The following is a 23,048-nucleotide window of genomic DNA, read 5'->3' as shown; positions in this document are numbered from 1 at the left end:
ATGCTGTCGCGCCTCATTTTCTCGAGAAAGCGGGTTTCGACATATGATAACTCTTTTAAACGAGATTAAAAGAGAAGAGTTGCCACCTAACGATTTTAAGGTGCGTTAGAACACCTATTTGCAAGTAACTCGATTAAAACTAGTTTGTACAACCAAAAATCGTGTAAGGGTTCAAATTACCTCGAAAAAAAGGTGTTAAGCACTCTTCAAGGTACACAACTGTGGTCCAGTCCGAATTTTAAACTATTTGGGATTATTGAGATATAAACTGAACTAATAAATCTATGTGACTAATCATGTAAATCAATCAAAGGTAACTAAATAATCACATAAGCCCAATTAAAGAGATACTCAAATGCTCGACATACAAAAGGAAGAATAGTAATCAGGGGCAATCATAAGCATAAATGAGATTATTATTAAAGGGGATCTAAGTTTTTAAGCCTAATGGATCAACTCTCGTGCAAAATATGCTAAGACGTTTTATAACTAAAGTGCAACGGATAATTTGTATATCATCTCCACTATCCTCATTATCATTTTTAAGTTGTTTACCTAAAGCACATTATTTGATCCTAAATCGTGTCTTAATTGATCTACTCATCCCTTTCTATAGTTCAGGAGGCATTGGACACTATCTAAAAAATGGTTCTAGACTTAAGAAAAATACGTAAGTTTTCTATTCTATTTACTTATTAGGGTCACATAATAAGGATAAATAAGTTGGACTTGAACAAGTCGCGTACAATCAAGCAAAAGCTCAAGTTGTCCTCCCAAGTAGACGCTCAAATAAAATGGATAACGATTAAGTATGGATAGTCACGGGGTTAAAATAATGATTTATCGAACTAACAGTTTGCTTAATTAACCCTCTGGACAAGATTACTAGTGAGTAGTGAGTGATGAATTTGGCATGAAACTGAATTGAAGCACAAGCCCGATTAATATTAGAACTCTATAGGCATATTATCTATCCCAATGAATTGAGTAAGACAGTGGTCTGGTTAGAATTGATTTGAATTTAATAGGCGTGTAAAACAGTCTAATAATATGATACAGTGGCATTGTGTCCCTATATTTATGATTTCTAGGTTGTGAAAGAAGTAAAACCATATTACACACTATAAGCATGATTTATAGATGAATACACGTGCAAATAGAATCGCCAAACGTATCTTGAAAATAAATATCGTAGTTCTATTTGAACCCCTATAGGCATGATTTCTAAATTGAACATATTAAAGTTATATTAAATCCTATAGACATGATTTCTAATGTATAAACATAGTAGCATATAAACGGCATAAGTTAACTTCTTATAGGCATATTTCTAAATGTGAAGAAGCACATAGCATGTTGAAAAATTAATAACCTATAGCATGTTTTCTACTCCATAGCATGTATAGAATAAAACTCAACCCCATATTCACTATGTCTCCATATCTGTTTATACATGATTATTACAGACCAAAGAGAAAGAAGAACAAATATACATCCCAATTAAGTTAATATCGAGAAAATATCATACGGATATGAACCCAAATATGTCCTGGGCCTTCAGAAATTCTTCTGATGCAACTAGGGCCCAGCAGCAGCTAGAATGATCCAATTGACCAGGCCCAAATCCAATTCTTGTCCCCAACAGGGCACCCCCTATACGTAAAAAGAACCTACTACGCCTTGCTCAGCCATTACACTCGACAAGTAGGAGCGATGACTAACAATATGAACTGAGGTCCTATAGGCAAGTCCTCTAGATGCAATGACACGGCATTTGACTGAAGTACAGAAACTGAAGCAACAGTTGGCATCTACACTTACAAGACGTGCTTTCTACCTAGCCATACAAAGACAAAATACAAAAGGGAGAGGAGAGGGATATTGGAGGCATGTTCCTTAGGCTCTTGGCAAATACATTGCAATGAAACAGGGGAAGCACAGAGAGAATTTTACTAGGTTCACATCGCTAAACAAAGATGAGGCAACGATTCTATTGACATGGTTTTCTGATGTTACTCTAACTTAACGTAAAGAGCACACATACCAGAACAACATACACCAATAACAAAATTAAGGCAATCATGTGGTTCTTAAGTCTCTATCACCTATTATTCTCTGCTTCAGCCACCAAAACTTCTCTTACAACCGATTATTCTCTTCTTCAGCTTCTTTCAGTTTTTCCTTCAATGCCTCAACCTCTTTTTCAGCATTGTAATATCTTTTTTGAGTTCCCAGACCTTCTTTTCGTTCTCTCAACATTTACAAAGTTCTTGTGTCACGGATTTGTAGCATTCCTCGATTCAAAACTATATTGATCTCCCTTCTATATATACACATCAAAATAAACGATAATTAATGTAGAATAATTACAACAACAACAAATTACAGATTTGCATATTCATTACTCATATAGTATTTATAACATCTCCGACCCGGATTGGAGGGGCCTATGATGCCTCAATACAATGTGTTTTCCGTAGAAATACCTAGGGACATCATCTCGACCAAACATTGTTCGTTGCTGGAACTTAGAAGTTTGAAAGAGGGATCTAAGTTTTATTTTTATAAAATGGAGAAATTAGCAAAAAAGGAAGAGTCTCTAACGGTCGTTAGCCCAGAATGATATAGCCCATGATGCCCATGCGCTATATATAGTCATGTTCTTCCTTTTTCATATTATTTTGGTGTTTTAAATTGAATTGTGCGTTACTTTGATTCCTTGCAGGGGTGGTGCGAGTTTAAACATATGCAGTGCAGTACGGGTTTAGACATATGCGGCTGCATTGCGAGGTCTGGCAGGTCGAAATTTAAAAAAAAAAAAAAAAAAAGGTATTGGCAACGGTAATGTCATTTTAGGAGCTGCCAACAAAATAGCTTTGACTTTAGCAAGAGAAAAGACATAACAGATACTTGCAAAAAGTTTGCCATGAAAAATGTAGTCAATCATTTTCCTGAATCTTATAAAATTAGCACGTTGGAGTCGTGTTATCGAAAACACCTGCAGACTCGAAGAAGTATTTATTAAGATGGTTAATTTGCAGGATATGCAAGAATGTAAGAAATCACCAAGAAGCCTAGCAGCCATTTCAAAAAGAAATTCAAATAAATATAAGGCAAATTGAAGAAGAAAAAAAATCTAGCGGGGCGGGCGGACAGGGGTATAAATTCAGGGCAGGGCGGGGTGAAATTTTGCGGGTTAAAGCAGAACCTTCTCCGCCCCGCACCGCTTGCCATCCTACAATACTAGCCATAATTAAAAGTAGTAAGGTTTGAACCGCAATAAGTTCGTCACCAAGGCTTATTCATGTGACACTGAGCAACTTTGAAGGCCCTTTCCTTTGAATGTTTGACTGGGATTGGGGGTCATGCACCGGGATGAGGGGTTGTTTGTAAATGGTGGCACTACCAACAACTCAATTAGCCATAATGACTTTTTTTAGTCCATGGAATAGAACAAACGTATTGGACCATATATTATATAACACATAGACAAGCAAAGTACACAGAACTAATTTTATATGAAAGACAACAGAGATGAGAATCTTGATCTTCAGCACATTTCCACAGCTTGCTGGAGTTTGCACTGTGTGACCATCACAACCAAGCAACACACAATCACTTGCATCGACACCACCTGCAAATGGTAAAACTTTCTCTACCAACATGCAACCTATCTTGGCTATTGTGAGATGAGTTTGTGTAGTATGGATTGACGTTACACTAACCACTTCCTAGTCCAGCTAACCCAAAAATAGAAACAGATCTGTAAAGAATTGAAACACATTTCCAATGACAGTTTCAAACTCAAATGTTGAGGTAGAGACAGCTTCAGGTTCAGCATGTACAAAACCAATAAAAGGCTGTAGTGACCAAGTGTGTGCAGAGATAGAACTCATTAACTTGCAGTTGGTTTTTGTACATTGCTTGTGTGGGTGAAAGAGTCAAGCACCCTTGTTGCTACTCCATGGCTTGAGCACACCAACAACGATGACTGCAACGATTATCAGAAGGATGATGATGGCAATGCACATCCATTTTCTTGAATTCTTTTGTAGTGACTTTGCCTTTTGTAGAGCAGTATTCCCTGATTGCACATGGTCTACTGCAGCTGAAACCTGAAATTTGGATTCTCAAGCAATGAGGAAAGAAAACATAAACATAGGGTAGGATTCATACAAGGATAATGCATTTTAGTTGGATTGTCAAGCAACGAGGAAAAGAAAATAAAAAGACAGAAGATTTAAGATATGCAAAAGAAGAAAGAGTAGGTACCAGGGTGAGGGTCATACTAGGTAATGAATTTGATTTGGAATGTCAAGCAATGAGGAAATGAAACAAAAAGATAGAGAAAATATAAAATGCAAGAGAAAAAAAAGTATCTGTATCAGAATAGGGGTCATACAAGATAATGAATTTCAGTACCTGTGATTCTATATTATCAAGCATGTCCCCTTGAGCATCAACCAACACTGCCATATCCAAGAATATCTGCATTAAAGATAATAATGAATTTTAAACCGTATATCACTGCCTGTTTTTCCTCTTTTCTATCAGGCACTAATTCCATAATGGCATCATCACTTCCCACAATGCCTGTCACCTTCCAGATAATTATGGAACTCCTTCATTTCAGTGATGTTATTTCATTGGGAGTGATTAAACCAATGACATTATACTGAAAACAGATGATATCAGAAACATATGGTAGGAGGGACCATGTTCAGTGCTCTGAACTCATGTTTAGTCCACAATTAGATGATATAATAAAATATGTTCAATTGTGTGACCATCTCATCTAAAAGCTTAAGCTGTTAGAGAGGGTACATTTTTATGTACTTAATTATATTTTCAGCATGTGCCCTTTACGTGGAGGCTTGATTCTTTTTAAAGCTAAGCAATGTGCTCCTTTCGGTAATGCGTTGCGGTGAGACTTGAACCCAGGACCTCTGGCCGCTCTAATACCACGTTGAATTGTGTAACCATCTCATCCAAAAACTTAAGCTGTTAGAGAAGGTATACCTTTTATTACTTAATTATATTTTCAACAGAATTGAACAAAAATATATCTCTAATTTTTCTTATACTTTCCTGTGTTCCTTGTCCCTTCTCTTTCCCACCTTTCTTGACAATGAGGGATTTTCGAGCAAATTTTGTTGTTATTCTGTCCCTCATCATAGGGACACTTGTCTTACCTGTTGCAACTCAAGAAGTTTCCTTTCTAGCTCTCTGACTGCATCATGACGCTCTTGAATTTCCGCTAGGGTATCCATTATCTGCAAAATAGTAACATTGACAAGTGGCACATTGGCGTCGTAGTTAGTGAAACTAAACAGCTAGATAACAGAGCAAGAGGGATAAAGACTAAAGTTTGCATAACTTAATTCAGACGAAAAAGAGGGAAAAAGAAAAAATGAATCCAGCAAGGAAGATAAACTGCTTATCGTTACAATTGATTATATATGAAGATCGGTGGCCAAACCAACCAAATAACTCCCTCCCACTGCTATCTGATGTCTACTTCTCCATGCTGTTGTAACTAATTGCCTACCTCTCTAACCGGGTTAATTTCACTGATGGTCATTGAACTATCTTTCAATTTCACTAAAGTCATATAACTATTTTTTGTCACTTAAAAGTAACTAAACTTTATCATTGTCACTTAAAAGTCATTTTGTCTCAAACCCCTACCATAAATATGACATGGCATTAAATTTTATGATAAAAATCCAAAAATAAATGCCACATAAGCTAATATGCGTCATACCCATTTTAGATACATTTATCCTTTAATGTGATTTGATCCATAATCCAAATGAGTTTCGATAAAAAAAAATATTAATTCCGCATTAGTTTAAAATTATTATCCTATACTATAAAGTTTTGCCTGTCACAACACATTCATAATTATTCTATGCTAGAAAATTCTTATCTTGTTTGTATGCCCCATCTGAGTCATTTTATAACTCTACTGAAACTAAAATACTATTGTATACAATAGTATTTTAAATGACTCGGATGGGGCATACAAACAAAATAAGAATTTTCTAGCATAGATTATTTTAGTATAGAATAATTATGAATGTGATGTGACAGAAAAGGCAAAACTTTGTAATATAGGATAATCATTTTAAACTAATGTGGAATTAATATTTTTTTTATCGAAACTCATTTGGATTATGGATCAAATCACATTAAAGGATAAATGGATCTAAAATGGGTATGACTCATATTAGCTTATGTGGCATTTATTTTTGGATTTTTATCATAAAATTTAATGCCATGTCATATTTATGGTAGGGGTTTGAGACAAAATGACTTTTAAGTGACAATGATAAAGTTTAGTTACTTTTAAGTGACAAAAAATAGTTATATGACTTTAGTGAAATTGAAAGATAGTTCAATGACCATCAGTGAAATTGAAAGATCGGTGGCCAAACCAACCAAATAACTCCCTCCCACTGCTATCTGATGTCTACTTCTCCATGCTGTTGTAACTAATTGCCTACCTCTCTAACCCTACATCTTTTGACCCAGCAACAGCTTTACATATATGTAGCAGAAAATGTGGTTCGATTATGATGTGTTACATTACTGTTTTTTATCAGTAATCTGCTGTTATACTACTTCAAGCACATGACACTGGTCTGGCAATAGCAGCCTGAGGGTTAAAGAGACCTTAGTCAACAAGGCAAATTATCCTGCTTAGAAATTTTGCGAAAGGGTTGACAGTATAAGATGCTACAGCAGTGTGGAAATCACTTGTTTCTTATTCTACCAAAGTCAAATCATCCATCCTATTTTTAATTATTTTGAATGAGTCTATTCCTTTATGATGGTTCCAACAAGTGAGAAGGAAAAAAATAATTTTCTTCTCTGTTGTTTTCACAGGGAGAGCACGGCATGACATTCGAGAGAAAAGGAAAATATAAACGGAATTGAAACAACAATAATAACAAACTCAGTGTAATCACACAAGTAGGGTCTGCGGAGGGTAGTGTGTACGCAGACCTAGGTAAAGAGGTTATTTTTGATAGACCCTCGGATCAAGGACAGAAGAAAATAAGCAGTAACAACAAACAATAACAACAGTAAAATAAGATGGTAAGATGACCGAAGCGAAAGAAATAGCATGTAGTAATATAAATATAAGAATAAGAAAATACGAAAATACTACTAATACTACTGGGTATGGAACAGAGAAACGCTCGATTACCTACTAACCTTTTACTCTAATTCTCGACCTCCACACCCTCCTATCAAGGGTCATGTCCTCGGTATGTTGCAGTAACGCCATGTCCTGCCTAATCACCTCTCCCCGGTACTTCTTTGGCCTACCTCTACCTCTCCTCAGACCCATGGTGCTATCCTCTCACCTCCTCATTGGGGCATCTGTGTGCTTCCTCTTCACATACCCGTACCATCTCAGCCTCGCTTCCCGCATCTTGTCCACCACGGAGGCCACTCCCATTTTAATCTATTATCTCCTAGTATGCCTACATATTCATCTCAGCATCCTCATTTCTGCTACTCGCATCTTCTGGATATGGGAGTTCTTTACTGGCCAAAACTCCACCACATACAACATAGTCGGTCTAATCACCACTCTGTAGAACTTACCTTTAAATCTTGATGGCACATTCTCGTCACACAAAACACCAGATGCGAACCTTCATTTCATCCACCCTGCACCAATACGATGTGTGACATCATTGTCAATCTCCCAATTACCTTGGATTACTGACCCCAGGTGCTTAAAACTTCCTCTGTTAGGGATGGCTTGTGTATCAAGGGGTATGAGAGTTATATGTACGGATACAGATATGATGGTAAGAAATTATTTTATTTGAATTATTTGATGGTAAGAAAATATTACGGCTGCTTAACGGAGGGGCAAGAGGCTTCCCTTGGGAAGTTATTGATTCCATTACCGAACCAAAAAAAAAAAAATTCCCCAATCCTATCTTACCATCAGCAGTTTATTATTCCCCAATCCTATCTTACCAATCAGCTCAATCTTTTTTCCTTCTTGCTAAACCTGTGCAAACTATTCCTGTATCAATAAACTGCTGGCATGGTAAGAATTGGTGGGAGGGGATAGAGAGAAAGCATCAGGGCCCTCAAGGATGTTACTCATGAAAACCTACTTAAATATCCGATTATATGTAAATGAACAGAACTCAAACAGAACTAGATGGTATAGGGTGGTCCTAATTGACGACCATAACCCAGGAAATTCAAACAGAAACCTAGATTGGTCAGCTTTACACGCATAACCACCATATGCCACAAGAAAAAGCTATTTAAAGCATGATATCTTGATCCTTCGTCATATGTGAATTAATACTAGGACACCACTGTAAAGCTACTGAGCTGAAAGGATAGTATAAACAGCTGAGCAGGTTCATACCTGTCCTCTCCCTTGTTCTCGAATAGCTTTCTGGAATATCTGCTCACTGTCCCCAGTCTCTATCAACCGATCAATTGTCTGCATGAAGTGGAAAATAAAGGGGGGAAATTAGATGTGCACAAAAAGCATTACTAGCATTTTCAAGAATTCAAAAGCACTACATAGCTTCACCTCTTCATCAGCTTGATTGCCCGTCACTGTCATACACACCAAAAGCAAATAGTTACAATTATGAAAATCCTTAAGTAACCGATACAGAAATTCAAATCTAGGAGTTCTTAACACCTGTGTATACACGCCTTTCAACAACCTCACGATATTCTTGGTGGATGTTCTCTCGTAATGTCTGTAAACATATTTCATCAGCTAAACCTGAAAAGCAAGCAAACCCCAGAAGAGAAAGAGCCATTACTAATGTAGCTGACATACCTGAAACTCGGACATTTTATCTTTGAACTTCTTTTTCAAGGAGCTGCAATCAAAGATAACAGGCCGAGTTCACTCATTGACCATATGTGTAATAAGGCGAATAACTGAGAATCTGAATTGTTGGAACAGAAGGGAAGCATGAGAAAAGGCATAATTACTCTGCTTCATTTTTTCTGACACATTAAGCACTATGACAAACTGGAAGTACTGACTTCTTTGTGTTTTAAGATGTGTGCATTTAAGAACTCACATTTGTACTTTATGAGCATATAAATTGGTCATTACTTTTGTAGTTTGAGTCAGAAGGTGATGTTCGTATAAGTCAGATATGCACTCGCAACAAGGCAAAAGCCAACCCGTGAATATGTTGCTAAGAAGAAGTAGAGAAGCACATTTGATTGTGTATAAGTAATAGAGCAATTACACTTTTAAGTAGTACACCATAACTGTACTTCAGAGAGAAAAAGAACAAAGCATGCAGTTTTACCGACAAATGCATGGCGAAAATTTAATTCTATCCTCAAACTTATCCACCGTCTGTCCCAATACATAGTTTTATTCCAGCAGCCATTAGTTCATCCATTTAAATAAGTTATTCAGAGTTACCCACCCAAGAATCTCAAAATAACATCAAGGTGTGACCATATCAAAAAAGGAAACAACTATTGAGTAGACACAGGAGATGTAAGGACTCAAAATTACACTGTTGTTGCCGTTCTTGATCTGTCAACAGCTGATCCTTTACCACATCCTGGTTTGCTTCTATTGGCCAGATTCTACAATGTAAGAAAATAGATCAGAGCCATAAGAAAACACAAAAGTACAAGAATTTAGACATGAAAGAATTTTTTTTTTTTTGGATAAGGCGAGATGAAAGTATCTAATCTTACTCACTTCTTTGTCAAGTTCCTCAATCTTTAATTTGATGAATCGAGCTACTTTGCTAACTTCATCAACATCTTTTTCCATTCGCTGCTTAATTGCTGCATATACAATCTCATCACTTAGGAATGCCACTTAAAAATAATTATAAACACGTTTTGAACATGAGTAAGAGAAGACATATACAATCTCATCACTTAGGAATGCCTACTTAAAAATAATTATAGACACGTTTTGAACATGAGTAAGAGAAGCAACCAAAGATGATTTTTCCAAACAAATAGAAAAAGCAGACTCAGTGCAACTTATTCGTCCTTCAGTTGCTGCTCCTTATTTGCTATATAACTTATAGATCTTTCAACACAAAATAGAACCTGTATCTTTCATCACTTTTAGAATATGCTAATATCATTGTTCCTATAATTAGGACAAAGCACTACTCTAGTCGATAGCTTGGGTGAATAGATTAGACTTGACATCTCATATATATAAGTGTATACAATTGTTCCCCCCTCGAAAAAATGTAATAAAAGTGCATTGCGGAGCGTGAACATAGAACTATAAGGGGTCGTTTGATAGGATGCATTAGATAAAATAATGCATGCATTAGCTTTGTGTATTAATAATACCTTGTTTGGTACACTTTTTGAACTTATACATTAGTTATACACCTTATTTGGTATTATCCTATGCATAACTAATGCATAGGAAATCATGGTATTAACAATACAATGGGTTTTAATGCATGCATTAGCTTAGTTAAAGACAAAATTGCCCTTCAAATCTATGCTTGATTAAACTATGCTATTATATTAATGCAAGTTTGATGTAAAGTTTGATACTGAAATTGCTCCCGCTATTTATATCTATACTCCGCCAATTTCTTTATTGTAAATTCATAAATTGTAGACTACTACGTACTGGAATGCACTTGTAATCAACTCACTTTTCTTTTATTTTTTTAATTCAAACTTTCTTTGCTTAATAATCCAAGAAAGTGGAAAATAAAATTATATCCCTAGTAGATAAATAAATACTTAGTATATTTCCTTTTTTATAAATAAATATTCAGTTCTATACTACAATATAGGTAGACAAATCAAATAATTTTTGTTAAACCTTTTTCATATAAAAACACTCCTCAACATATGTTTCTTTTAAAAAGATAAAGTGATGAACTAGTTATGAGGGTATTTTTGTAAACAAACAATTCTTTTAGAAATTGTGCAATGTTTTAATACATCAAACCAAATAATGGATAAGAAATATGTCAGCAAAACTAATGCCGGCATAACTAATGCAAGCATAACTAATACTAGCATTACTAATACACCTTATTCAGCATTATTCTTAGGCACCCTACCAAACAACCCCTAAAAGACCCAAATGCAAGACATTTGCCTTCACACATTCTCTCAATTCTTACTCCAGTATCTCTTATTCCTCACAAGTATCAGAGCTAAGTGATAAATTAATCATTGTGCATTAACCAGTGACCTCTAAGAGAAAAAATAGTGTCATTGTGTAATTGTTGACAACCGTGAAAGTTATCCCAGGTGTCTTTGTCTTTGTGCAAATTAAGCATAACACTATCATAAAAATTGGGCCCTTCTTACGAGCACAATATGAGAAGCCACACAGCAACTAGAGATAAGTGTGGCATCACGTTGTCTTAATTCCCAGGTTCCGGCAGCGAGGTTTTTTCCAGTTTTGTCGAATAATGCCTCCAATCTCACCCCATACAAGATTTGGCAGACTCTGGGACCAGAACAATAGCCCCAAATAGGAAGTTTAGTTCTCCTATGAAAAATACTATAACTTAACCCCCGGGAAAAATTTCAACCCATCCTTCTCACGAATGTGTTGTTTTTAGTCATTCACGGGTTCATAAAGGATATTGTTGCTGAGCACCTGACTTCCGTCGATACCTTACATCAGTCATGCTACCTTCTTCAAGACTCGACCTTATTTGATACCTTCTTCCTCTCAAGATCTATGCAAGGAGGAAACTTCCATCGTGTCCTTCAAAGATCGATCGGAGAATTGCGTAAATAAGGTTTTACCTAACTAGCCCTATAGGTGGGGCCCTGTGTAAGGGCGGATGGGACTTAGACCTTATCTTAGTTGTTTAAATAAAGTAGGGGTTAGGTCTTTGTCCCCGGATTCGCTGATTCAAGGGTTTTAGATGAGATGGAAGAGATTGCTCAGGATGAGTGTTTGGGCAACAAAGCGGAGGAGGGTGTAGTCAAAGAGAGAACTCCCGAAGAGAGTGATTTGGCTGATAGAAGAGAGCATCTGGAAGAGAGGGTCAACTATGGCAGTGACTTGGGGGGGCTTGTTCTGTGATAAACAAATGACTTCAAACAAGAACCAGGGCATCCAAAAAAGGTGAACCTGAAAAGAGCAGTAAGAGTAAGCATTCAACTACTGGTGCTATGACCAACAAGGTGAAATTATCTGCAGTTTTACCTATTTCTTGGGGGATAATATTACCTCTCCTAAATGTTCTACCACAACTACACGACTCTTGACTTATCATCGTCGATAATGTTTACATCAGGTCTAAAAGATTCACGCCTAGAACTAGATCCTTCCTCCTACAGAAGACCTTTCTCCTTCCCATAGTCCTTGAGCACATGTTTAAAATGTTACTCGTTCTAATCATAATTCTCATGCTATTTAAACCTTTTTAAGTTATCATCGCTATCATCATCCCAATATATTTTTGTCTCGTCTTTGTCATATGTCATTCATTTCTAAGTCTATAGGCAAAACTCTTGCACGTGATATTTGTCATTGGTAATGTCCAACTAATAGAAGCTTGTTTATTAAACATCTTATATTTATTATAGTTCTTTAGAAAAATAAAAAATATCCATTCATCACTAATAGGTGTGGTGGAATGGTAAAGGTTCCTCCACCCTTAACCTCAGGTTCGAGCCTGGGCACGGAGTCCACATTGGTAGGGGGCACCAAAACCCCCCATGGTAGGTTTTGTACTGTGAGGCCGGATTAGTCGGTCCAATGATTCTGGACACCGGATGGTTTAACCAAAAGAAAAGAAAAAGATGCATATTCGTACTAATAAAAAAGCACAGTCAGAACATAGCTTTCTGCGAAAACTGACTAGTTGCTTTAAGTTTGACCATTCTCCCATCTATAAAGTGATTAAACACTTGGGGACGTATGCAAACTGAGAATCAGCTGATGGAATATAATTGAGTAGGGAGACCCAAAAAACATGTTAACAGAAGCCTCTGCATTTTTTATTTTATTCATATTTATTATCTACTTTTCCTAACTGAAAAACAAAAGGAAGTAGGTCCATATTTGGTATATGTTATCGTATTCATTTATACAAGTTGAACCTTTCTCCAAAAAAGAAAAAAGATCTTCTCAACAAGTTGAACTATTCTTACATAGTTGAAAAACTTTTACTGCCATGCCAGGATTCAGAGATAAAATAATCATATGTTTTTATCGGTGGACCTTGATGCGGCCTTTATAAACTAAACCGCCTTTAACATTTCAACTATCAATTCAGGTATCATATGATAGGTTTCTTACTCCACTCTTAGCTGAACTAGCTTATAGGGCATCTACGATGAGTGAATAACACATCAGTCATGCAAATCAAATTCTTCCAGCACATGCCCCAGCAGTATAACCACAAGAAAATAGATTACCTTTCATAGCAGCAGCTTTTGTGACAGCCTTTGATTCCTCATGAGCATCCTGAAGAGCATTGGAAAAACTCCTGAGGTTCTTAACATTTAAATATTTAAGGAAACAATTAAGATCATATATGGATCTTCTGAGCTCCTTTGGTCCCTATGTCTTTGTTTTTTGTCCTTTAGGTAAGTACCTTATGTTCCTATTTCTTACATCAACTAACCTACAAGTCGACGGACACTTCTTGGAATTACCTTTTCAACCCCCTAAAGTGGGTTTTAGTACAAGCAAACTGAATGAATTTTGTGAAACAGTAACATGGAAGAGCTCCTCGTTATGTGGAAAAAGGAATCACATTATATGCACTTGAAGCAAGGTTTTATTACCTCCCCATCCCCCCACCCCCAAAAAAAAAAAGCTAACATCAGATCAACCTTATTTCTTACACACCATGCTGCTGATAAATGTAGAAACAAATTCAAATACTTTTAACTGGGAAAGTGAAGTTGTGGTAACGATGCCCAATGCCTTTTAAATTGTTGATTCTGATTGAGTAATGTAATTACTGCAATTCAAAGTTAGAGGGGTTCGAAGTCAAATCCTATAATTGGTGGGGTTAGGAAAGAGTGTCCTACTGTCAATGGGATATGTATATATATATATAGAGAGAGAGAGAGAGAAGGGTATATTGTATTGTATACATAAATAAGGGTTAAGAGACATTGTTCTATTGATGACCCTGCAAATTTTTATGGTGCTCTTTCTTTCTATGTTTGGACTGACTATGAAAATGTCGAACTCGGTTGTGATACAATTCTTACAGTATACAATCTCTTCAAGAATCTTCACTAAATCCCCTCTACTACCTCACTAGGGAAAGTTTCATCTACTCCAACTCCTCCAATGGACTACTCAACTTCATCCCTAAGTGCTTGTCCAAAGAGGGCAGGAACAATTTTAACTGCTGCACATATTGCAACAAGTAGGACATACTCGAGATAGTGTTATTTTCTCGATGGCATACCACAATCAACTAAGGTTAATGTTGCTCAACCACAAACTATAGCTAATATAGCTCAATCTAGAAAATGTAGAGAAGTAAACTAATCAAGGAATTTGAGGAGCTTCAAAACTCCCATGAGTCTTCAACTTAGTGCCTCTGATTATATCTCTTTACTCATAATCTCAGATTGCTTGTTCCGTGTCACCGCCTTTAATCATACTTGGAAGACAGAACTGAACCCACTACTATAGCATTGCTAACCCTATTCCTTATGTACCATAATCTTATGTTTGTATTTGCCCTAACGGCTTTTCAATTTGATTTCAATATGTCAACTAACTCAAACACTATATTATTCAGTGACATTCTTCTGATTTTGTCATGCTGCAGGACTGAATTAGTAGTGACTGGTACCTGCCACGGGAGTGAAACACATGGACTTTACCACCTTCTTCCCATACTATCGTGGCCTATCCTTCTGTTTCTAATTCTCTATCACTCCTATATAGTTGATATGTACACCCCACCCTCTCAAAGTTGTGGCGATTACACCTAATTTTATTGCTCAGTAAAACTGTATGGTTTGTCGCTTTCGGGATTCCCTCTATTGTCTAAAGCAGTTCCACAAGCTTAGTTCAATCAAAATTAGTACAGTTGTCCAACAATTTGGTTTAATCTTTGCATGCTCATTACAGTTGCTGACATGTGACCAAGAGGTCACGGGTTCGAGCCGTGGAAATAGAATCTTGCAGAAATGCAGGGTAAGGCTGCGTACAATAGACCCTTGTGGTCCGGTACTTCCGCGGAGCCCGCGCATAGCGGGAGCTTAGTGCACCGGGCAAGTAACTATGCTCATTACCTATGCATGAATCAGATAAAATAAAGAAAACCTAACAAACTTAAATGCAACCTTCAAAGAAAATTACATGCCACTCACTGCACGCAACAATTGCAATCAAACTGATTTACAAAAGGATGGCACGTAGTATTATCAAAGGGCATTTATACCTGAAGCTTCTTGAGGAGCTTTTCCAACTTCTCATACTGCTTCTCAATTTGGTGAACCTAGCAACATCGAAAAAAGAGGCAAGAAAAGGAGGAAGTACGAAATTTTCAGGAGATCAACTTCAACATGTCGGAGGGAAAGTAATTGTGGAAAGGAAGAGGAGAAAACAAAATTATCACACTGTTAATTTTCCAAGATAACATATAACAAGATTTTGCAGCAAACCTGCTTAAAGAAATCATCAAGACCTAGCTCCCCGGAGTCCATTGGTCTTTGTATTCCCATTTCAATATCTCCAAGTCTATCATTTTGATGCCTAGGGGCCTCATAGGTATCAAAACCATCCTACAAGACAAATCAAACAGTTACATAATGAAAAACAACATTTTTTTCTTTACAAGCACAAATCAGAAGAATGTGGAACTTTATAAGGAATACTTAAAGTGACATCCTTCTGGGGTTTGAGCAATACCAGCAATATTTTAAAGGAAAAAAATTACTTTGCTGTGACAAGCAAAACCAATTCCAAACCCGAGTAAAGTACTTGGGTCACCATAGGTTGACAACCGACGTGAATATAGTTTAACTATGATAAATCCTCTGAATTTTGAGCCTAAATAGAATGGAATATATATAGATGATTCATATAGTCATCTCAACTAATTATGGTATTAAGGTGCAATTGATCGGTAAAAATACTAGTAATACCAAAGGGCACAGAACTATTCTAAGGTCTCAAAGAAGTATAGTACAGCATACATCCAATATGGCCATGAAATCATTATTGAAGAAAGAGAAAGGAATAATCCCAGGATAAGTATTTAATAAGTACGTAAACATGACAAGATAAAGGTTTTATTTCTACCACATATTTTATTAATTGGACAGACAAGCAAAGCATTTGCAAAATTCTACAGCAAAAGAGAGTTTTTGATACTAACAGTGAGAAGGAAAAGAATTTACAGGTGTCCCACACAAGCTAGGAGAGTATATACCATTTATTAACTGAAACTACAACCATAGGTCACAAAACCAATTAATTTCTGCATCAAGACTGAGATTCAGACTTTTTGCATAAGGAAAATGGATCTGATCTGTGGAGTTGTTGAAACCTAAAGTTGTTCATGCCAAAAGGATTCCCTAATGAGCTTGCGTCGAGGAACGTCTTTATCAGAATATTTTTGCTTCTCACTTCGGTCAATTCAGTAAAATAGTTATAACGATGATACATCAGCATTAGCAACGTTATGGTCAATACACACTTTTTTTCTTTCAACAGTAGTGTTTGGACTAGCTTATACACCTCTTCTAATACTCCGGGTATCCGCTACCTCCCACCACCAAAGATATAGGATAAATCTAACTACCAAGGGTTAACAAATGGAAGAAATCACCTAACATTTTTTGCCTCTGCTGGGATTTGAATCCTGATCACTATCGTCCATTACAACTTCATTGAACGTTAGGCCAACGAGAGGATGGAGGCTTGGAGACATGCCCTTGAGTCTAAGGGTTTCAAGTTGAGCAGAATTAAGACGGAATACCTTGAGTGCAAGTTCAGCGCCGAGCCGACGGAAGCGGGATGGGAAGTGAGGCTTGAATCACAGGTCATCCCCAAGAGGGGCTGTTTCAAGTACCTTGGGTCGGTTATACGGGGGATGGGGAGATCGACGAGGATGTCACACACCGTATAGGGGTGGGGTGGATGAAGTGGAGGTTAGCGTCTAGAGTCCTGTGTGACAAGAAAGTGCCACCGATACTCAAAGGTAAGTTTTATAGAGCGGTGGTTAGACCAACCATGTTGTATGGGGCTGAGTGTTGGCCAGTTAAGAACTCACATATCCAGAAGATGAAAGTAGCAAAAATGAGGATGTTGAGGTGGAAGTGCGGGCACACTAGATGGATAAGATTAGGAATGAAAATATTCGGGAGAAGGTGGGCGTGGCCCCCATGGATGACAAGCCGCGGGAAGCAAGACTCAGATGGTTCGGGCATGTTTAGAGGAGAAGCCCAGATGCCCCAGTAAGGAGGTGTGAGCGGTTGGCTTTGGTGGGTACGAGGAGAGGTAGAGGGCGGCCTAAGAAATATTGGGGAGAAGTGATCAGTCAGGACATGGCATGGCTTCAGATTACCGAGGATATGGCCCTAGACAGGAAGTTGTGGAGGTCGAGCATTAAGGTTGTAGGTTAGGAGGTAGTTGTGCATATTTCTACGGCGCACCAGAGTGAGGCTAGTCTGTTAGGATTTTGTCTTAGACTGCTAGTGGTTAATGTTGAGTTCACACTGCTCTTTCGCTCCTCTTAGTGCCGGGCTTTATCTACTGGTTATTGTTTTCCTTTTCATCTATTTTCTGGTTCTTGTGATGCTGTTATTTTTTCTATAGTTTTTATTGACGGTACTGATATATTGCCTCTTTTCGTCTTCTTGAGCTGAGGGTCTATCGGAAACAGCCTCTCTACCCCTTAGGTAGAGGTAAGGTCTGCTTACACACTACCCTCCCCAGACCCCACTAGTGGCATTTCACTGGGTCGTTGTTGTTGTTGTATTGAACGTTAGGCCAACCCTTGAGTGCTGGTCAGTACAAATACGCATGCATATATATTTCATAAAACTTAAGAGGACATCAATGATTAAGACTTGAGCTTCCATAAGGAGAATATCAAGCTAAAGTATGAGCCTTGTCCCTCAATAAACATGTTTAAATGAGACTTTGGATGTCTTTCCCGGACAGTGAAGCCAAAAAGAAATCTTCTTTTTACTTTCTTTGACATGTTGAAATAGTATTTTGTTAGTAGCCACGCTAAGATTTGCGTTCTTTGCTTACCCAATTCAAAAAGGCAAGTAATATAATAGAAAGGGAAGGGTAAAACAAGGAACTCGCCTTCCTAACATACATTTAAAATTAGCTGAATCATAGTAGTTACAAGAGGACGAAAATGCAGCTTCAAAAATTGCCAGATGCTAAATGTCATAGAACGCTTAGCACATTTACAAATCCATTATTGACAAATACATTATTTAACGATCAAATCCATACTAAACATTTTTCTCCAAATCAAACTAAGCAGAAAAACAATAGCAAATCAACAAATTGCTGCATAACGTTTAGAAATAAACTCCATTCACTGTAGCTAACATAAATATCGTTGTTTAGCTATGATGAACCCTCTGACTTTGAGCTTTAATAGAATGAAATATATAGGATGATTTGTATAGTCATCTCAACTAGTATGGGATTAAGTCCAATTGATTGGTAAAAATACTAGTAATACAAATAGGCATTGAACTACTCTAAGGTATCGAAGAAGTATAACACAACATACATCGAATATGGCCATGAAATCATTATTGAAGAAAGACAAAGGAATAATCACAGGATAAGTATTTAATAAGTACTTAAACATGACAAGATAAAAGTTTTGATTCTACCACGTATTTTATTAATTGGACAGACAAGCAAAGCATTAGCAAAATTCTATAGGAAAAGAGAGTTTTTGATACTAACAGTGAGAAGGAAAAGAATTTACAGGTGTCCCACACAAGCTAGGAGAATATATACCATTTATTAACTGAAACTTTAACCATATGTCACATAACCAATTAGGTTCTGCATCAAGACTAAGATTCAGACTCTTTTCATAAGCAAAATGGATCTGATGGTGGGGTTGATGAAACCTATAGCTCTTCATGCCAACAGGATTCCCAAATGAGCTTTCGTCCAGTAAAATGGTTATAACGATGATACATCAGCATTAGCTACAAAAGAAAAATTTCTTAGAACAGTAGTTTTCGGACTAGCTTGTACACCTCTTCCAATCCACTGGGTATCCGCTACCTCCCACCACCAAAGATATAGGATAAATCTAACTACCAAGGCTAACAAATGGAAGAAATAACCCAAACATTTTTTTTCTCTGCTGGGATTTGAATCCTGATCGCTATCGTCCATTACAACTTCATTGAATGTTAGGCCACCCCTTGGGTGCTGGTCAGTAAATGAGGCATGCATTTATATTTCATAAAATTTAAGAGGATACCAAAGATTAAGACTTATGTTCCACAAGGAGAAGATTAAGCTAAAGTATGAGCCTTGTCCCTCAATAAACATGTGTGAACGTGACATTGGATATCTTTCCCGCCCAGTGAAGCCAAAAAGGAATCTCCTTTTTACTTTCTTTGTTATATTGAAATTTGAAGCAGCAGTTTGTTAGGAGACATATTAAAACTTGCATTCTTTGCTTACCCAATTCTACAAGGCAAGTAATATAGTAGAAAAGGAAGGGGAAAACAAGGAATTCGTCTTCCTAAGATACATTTAAAATAGCTGAATTATAGTAGCTAAAAGAGGACGACAATGCAGCTTCAACAATTGCCACGATGCTAAATGCCATAGAATGCTTAGCACATTACAAATCCATTACTGACAAAATACATCATCCACCATCAAGTCCATACTAAATGTTTTTTCTCCAAATCAAATCAAGCAGGAAACAAGAAACAAATCAAGAAAATTGTTTCTGCATAACTTTTAGAGATCAACTTCATTCACAGTAGCTAAGAAAGTCCAATATTTAACAATTGTCGCAATCCCGGATGTCACTTTATGCAGCCTAATTCCCATCTTTGGCTTACCCATCAACTACAAGTAATCTTATAATGCTTCCTACAAATAGAATTCCTTTATTAACAAACCATAAAGCTCACTAACAAAACCTTTTCTTCATATCAAATTAAGCAGAACAAAATAGCAACTTTGCTGACAAGACAGCAATATTTGACAAATTAAGCTACAAAGTCTGTGAAAGATGGAAAGAAAAAAAAACTCAAAAGGGTGAAGAAAGTAATGTCCTTTTTTCCTAACATTTGTATGTAATTTTCAGCAGCCAAAGAAATTAATAAATTGATGTAAAGGGGCAAAAGAAACTTACATTTAAAAGGTCGTTCATGGCGATCTTTTCTTGGCTCTCTCTCTTTCAGATTTTGCTTCCACCCCCGTCAGTGAGAATTTTAGAGAGAGAGAAATAACAGAGAGAATGTGCTTTGCTGTTGTCCTGTTGAAAACAGCTTATGTGACAAAGGAGAGAGAGAGAGAGAAAGTGTTAAGGAAGTACTTTTCCATATTAGTTCAAAAAAATAATATATTTTATATTTATAAATAATTTAAATTTAACTTTTTTATTTAAATATAACTTTTATAACCACACAAATATTATAGTTTCACAAAACTTTTATACCGTAAACTTTTAGAACCATAAATTTTAAAATATTTTAATTTCGTGCCAAAACATATAAATTAAAACGGAGGAGTACTATCTTACATAAATTACTTCCCACTGTTTTTTATTAATTAATTCAAAAGAATAGCATACTTTGATATTAATAAAAAAAATTATAACTACACACTATCTGTATTATATTTAAGACCATAAATTTTGACTACATCTTTTCATTATTAATTTTGTGTTAAGTAAAACTATGTCAAACAAAATAAAATGGAAGGAAGAATATTTATTATGAAATTTATTTATTTATTACCTTATAAATCACATAATTCTATAAATATTTGCACCATTAATGCAAATAAATTAAACTTTTTAAAAGTATTATTATAATTAGTATTAGTAGTACGTGTTTTTTCCTTTACACTTGGTCATTTTTCCTTTGTGATTGAACCTACGCATAAACATCATAATATTCAGGTATTTTTTGAAAGTAAGGTGTATTTGCTTGGTTGCATACTATATGTAATGTATAAATTTTAAAGTGAAATAAAAAATAAAAAGTAAATTAAGAATTAACAAATTAAGTAGACGCAAGTTTGCGTTTTACAAGAATTGTTTGGTTTGAGAGATTGATTGTATTGAATATATAAGAATTTATTTGGGATTAGCCAACTAACCCTTCTCGATTTGGAAAAGTATCCCAGTATATTGTTTCTATATAATAAAAAACTATTGCAATTATAACATTTGTTTTCTTGGTTTAATCAAAAGAACGAATTTCATTTAAATTTTCGAAGTTGTAATTATATAATTTTAATTCTTGCTACTTGCTCGATTTTGATTAGAGAGGTTAAAGTGTCTGGAAAACCTTCGAAAACATTGTTGTTCAACAAAAAAGAAATTGGATAGTTACAATAAGTGAAGTAAATCGAAAAAAAGTATAATACTTCAAAAGTTCTTATATATTCGGAATAAGACTGATGGAGACCACATTGTCTTCAAATACTTTAGTTCTCTATCTGAGATTTGTATTTTGTTTTGTTTTTTTCCCGCATTTTCCAACCATTTTTCTAGTAGAAGAAAACTTTTATATACTTAATCTTTGATGTAACTATATGATTGACTCAGCATTGACTAATAAAGAAACATAATTCAAACCCAAAATATTATTTTTTAATATAAGGATCCTTCCAAAATCCAAAAGATACATTTAGCTGACTATTTGACCTCTTTTTTATTCTTTTCTCCTTTTCCTTAGAAACTAACATGCCTTGCAGTTTATTTTTCCTTTTGAATAGTCTTTTCTCAATAATTTGTGCTAGATATTAGCTGGGGCTTAATCATCACAAGTATATAGTAAGTAAATTAATAAAGTGTTGGTAATTGTCCAGTTGGGAAAGAATAAGGGATTAATAATTAAAGAGATATCCTCCTCTCAAGGGTTGGTGGCATGGGGACCCAAAAATAGAAGTGCTAAAAAGATTGCTCAACAATTCCCGCGGAAGCATGTGGTTTGGGTGGCGCTCATGTTCCTGTGCTTGGCTTTCTGTAAGAATTATTTGAGGCAAAATGTTCAAAACCACATAGGACCTTCAATTAGTTCCAACCTGGCACTTACGTCCCTGTCTTTAATGATAAATCATACTATATTTTATTTATTTATTAATATAATTAGTAATAATTCCGATGCCTCCTTGGTTACAACTAATTATGCTTTTGTTTTTGGATTTTATTGTTGTTACTTTCAAAAAATTTCAAGATTTTACAAAATAAATGAATTTAAATGCAAAAACATGGTTTGTAAGGAATCATATAACCGACCATAATTTGTGTTTGGTAATGAGGTTAGTTGTTGTTGATATTGTATTTTTTAAAGCTTTATTATATGAAATTGATTTTGAAATTATAGAACCCCACATGCTTTATTGTAATACACCGATATATCAAGTATTATGGTCATGATTTTTTATTGTGTTTTCAATTGCATTATACGCGAGTAATATTGTTATTTTAATTTGTGGATGAGTATTACTATGTTGAATGTTGACATATCCACAATAAGTTAAACTTGGACTGAATGGCTTCCAAGTTAACCAATGAGGTTTACTCACAAAAAGAAGCACTAGAAAATTTTGGTGCACGTGGTTCAAACACGAGATAATGGCTAGGTTTGATGTAACGATTCGCCGGGTCGTTTTGAGTGGTTTAGCCATGTTCCCCTATTTGATACTTCCCGTATGCTTCTTTGTTATTTTGTGACTTGCGGAGATAGTTGGTTTGGTTTCGAGGAGATTTTTGGATTGAATTGGAACACTTAATTCCAAGGTTGGAAGCTTAAGTTGTAAGAGTTAACCAAGGTTTGACTTTTGTGTAGACAACCCCGGAATGATATTTTGATGGTTTAGATAAGTTCGTAGTGATTTTGGA

The 23,048-nt window shown here is 35.9% G+C and overlaps 1 protein-coding gene across 1 annotated transcript; it reads right to left on the bottom strand.

Annotated features, from left to right (window-relative positions):
• Window positions 1–3,449: 3,449 nt before the first annotated feature.
• Window positions 3,450–20,486, bottom strand: LOC104104308 (syntaxin-132-like). The gene is made up of 13 exons (XM_009612358.4): window positions 20,328–20,486; window positions 15,625–15,744; window positions 15,402–15,458; window positions 13,405–13,453; window positions 9,731–9,819; window positions 9,539–9,612; window positions 8,837–8,879; window positions 8,693–8,753; window positions 8,579–8,604; window positions 8,408–8,485; window positions 5,193–5,273; window positions 4,423–4,488; window positions 3,450–4,115 (listed from the first exon to the last, which is right to left on the bottom strand). Exons 1-13 carry the CDS (start codon window positions 20,343–20,345, stop codon window positions 3,942–3,944), a joined length of 936 nt encoding a protein of 311 aa, XP_009610653.1. The 5' UTR covers window positions 20,346–20,486; the 3' UTR covers window positions 3,450–3,941.
• Between the last annotated feature and the right edge of the window lie 2,562 nt (window positions 20,487–23,048).

Source organism: Nicotiana tomentosiformis, chromosome 1 (genome assembly GCF_000390325.3).
Source record: "Nicotiana tomentosiformis chromosome 1, ASM39032v3, whole genome shotgun sequence".
In the NCBI taxonomy this organism is placed as follows: Eukaryota; Viridiplantae; Streptophyta; class Magnoliopsida; order Solanales; family Solanaceae; genus Nicotiana; species Nicotiana tomentosiformis.
The sequence above is the reverse complement of the archived record's forward strand: the minus strand, read 5'-3'. Positions and strand labels throughout refer to the sequence as shown.

Coding starts and splice junctions, on each gene's coding strand:
- LOC104104308 (XM_009612358.4), bottom strand. Junction 9,613..9,730: donor TTGAGGAACTTGACAAAGAA/GTGAGTAAGATT, acceptor CTTACATTGTAG/AATCTGGCCAATAGAAGCAA. Junction 8,880..9,538: donor TCAAGAACGGCAACAACAGT/GTAATTTTGAGT, acceptor CTTTGATTGCAG/CTCCTTGAAAAAGAAGTTCA.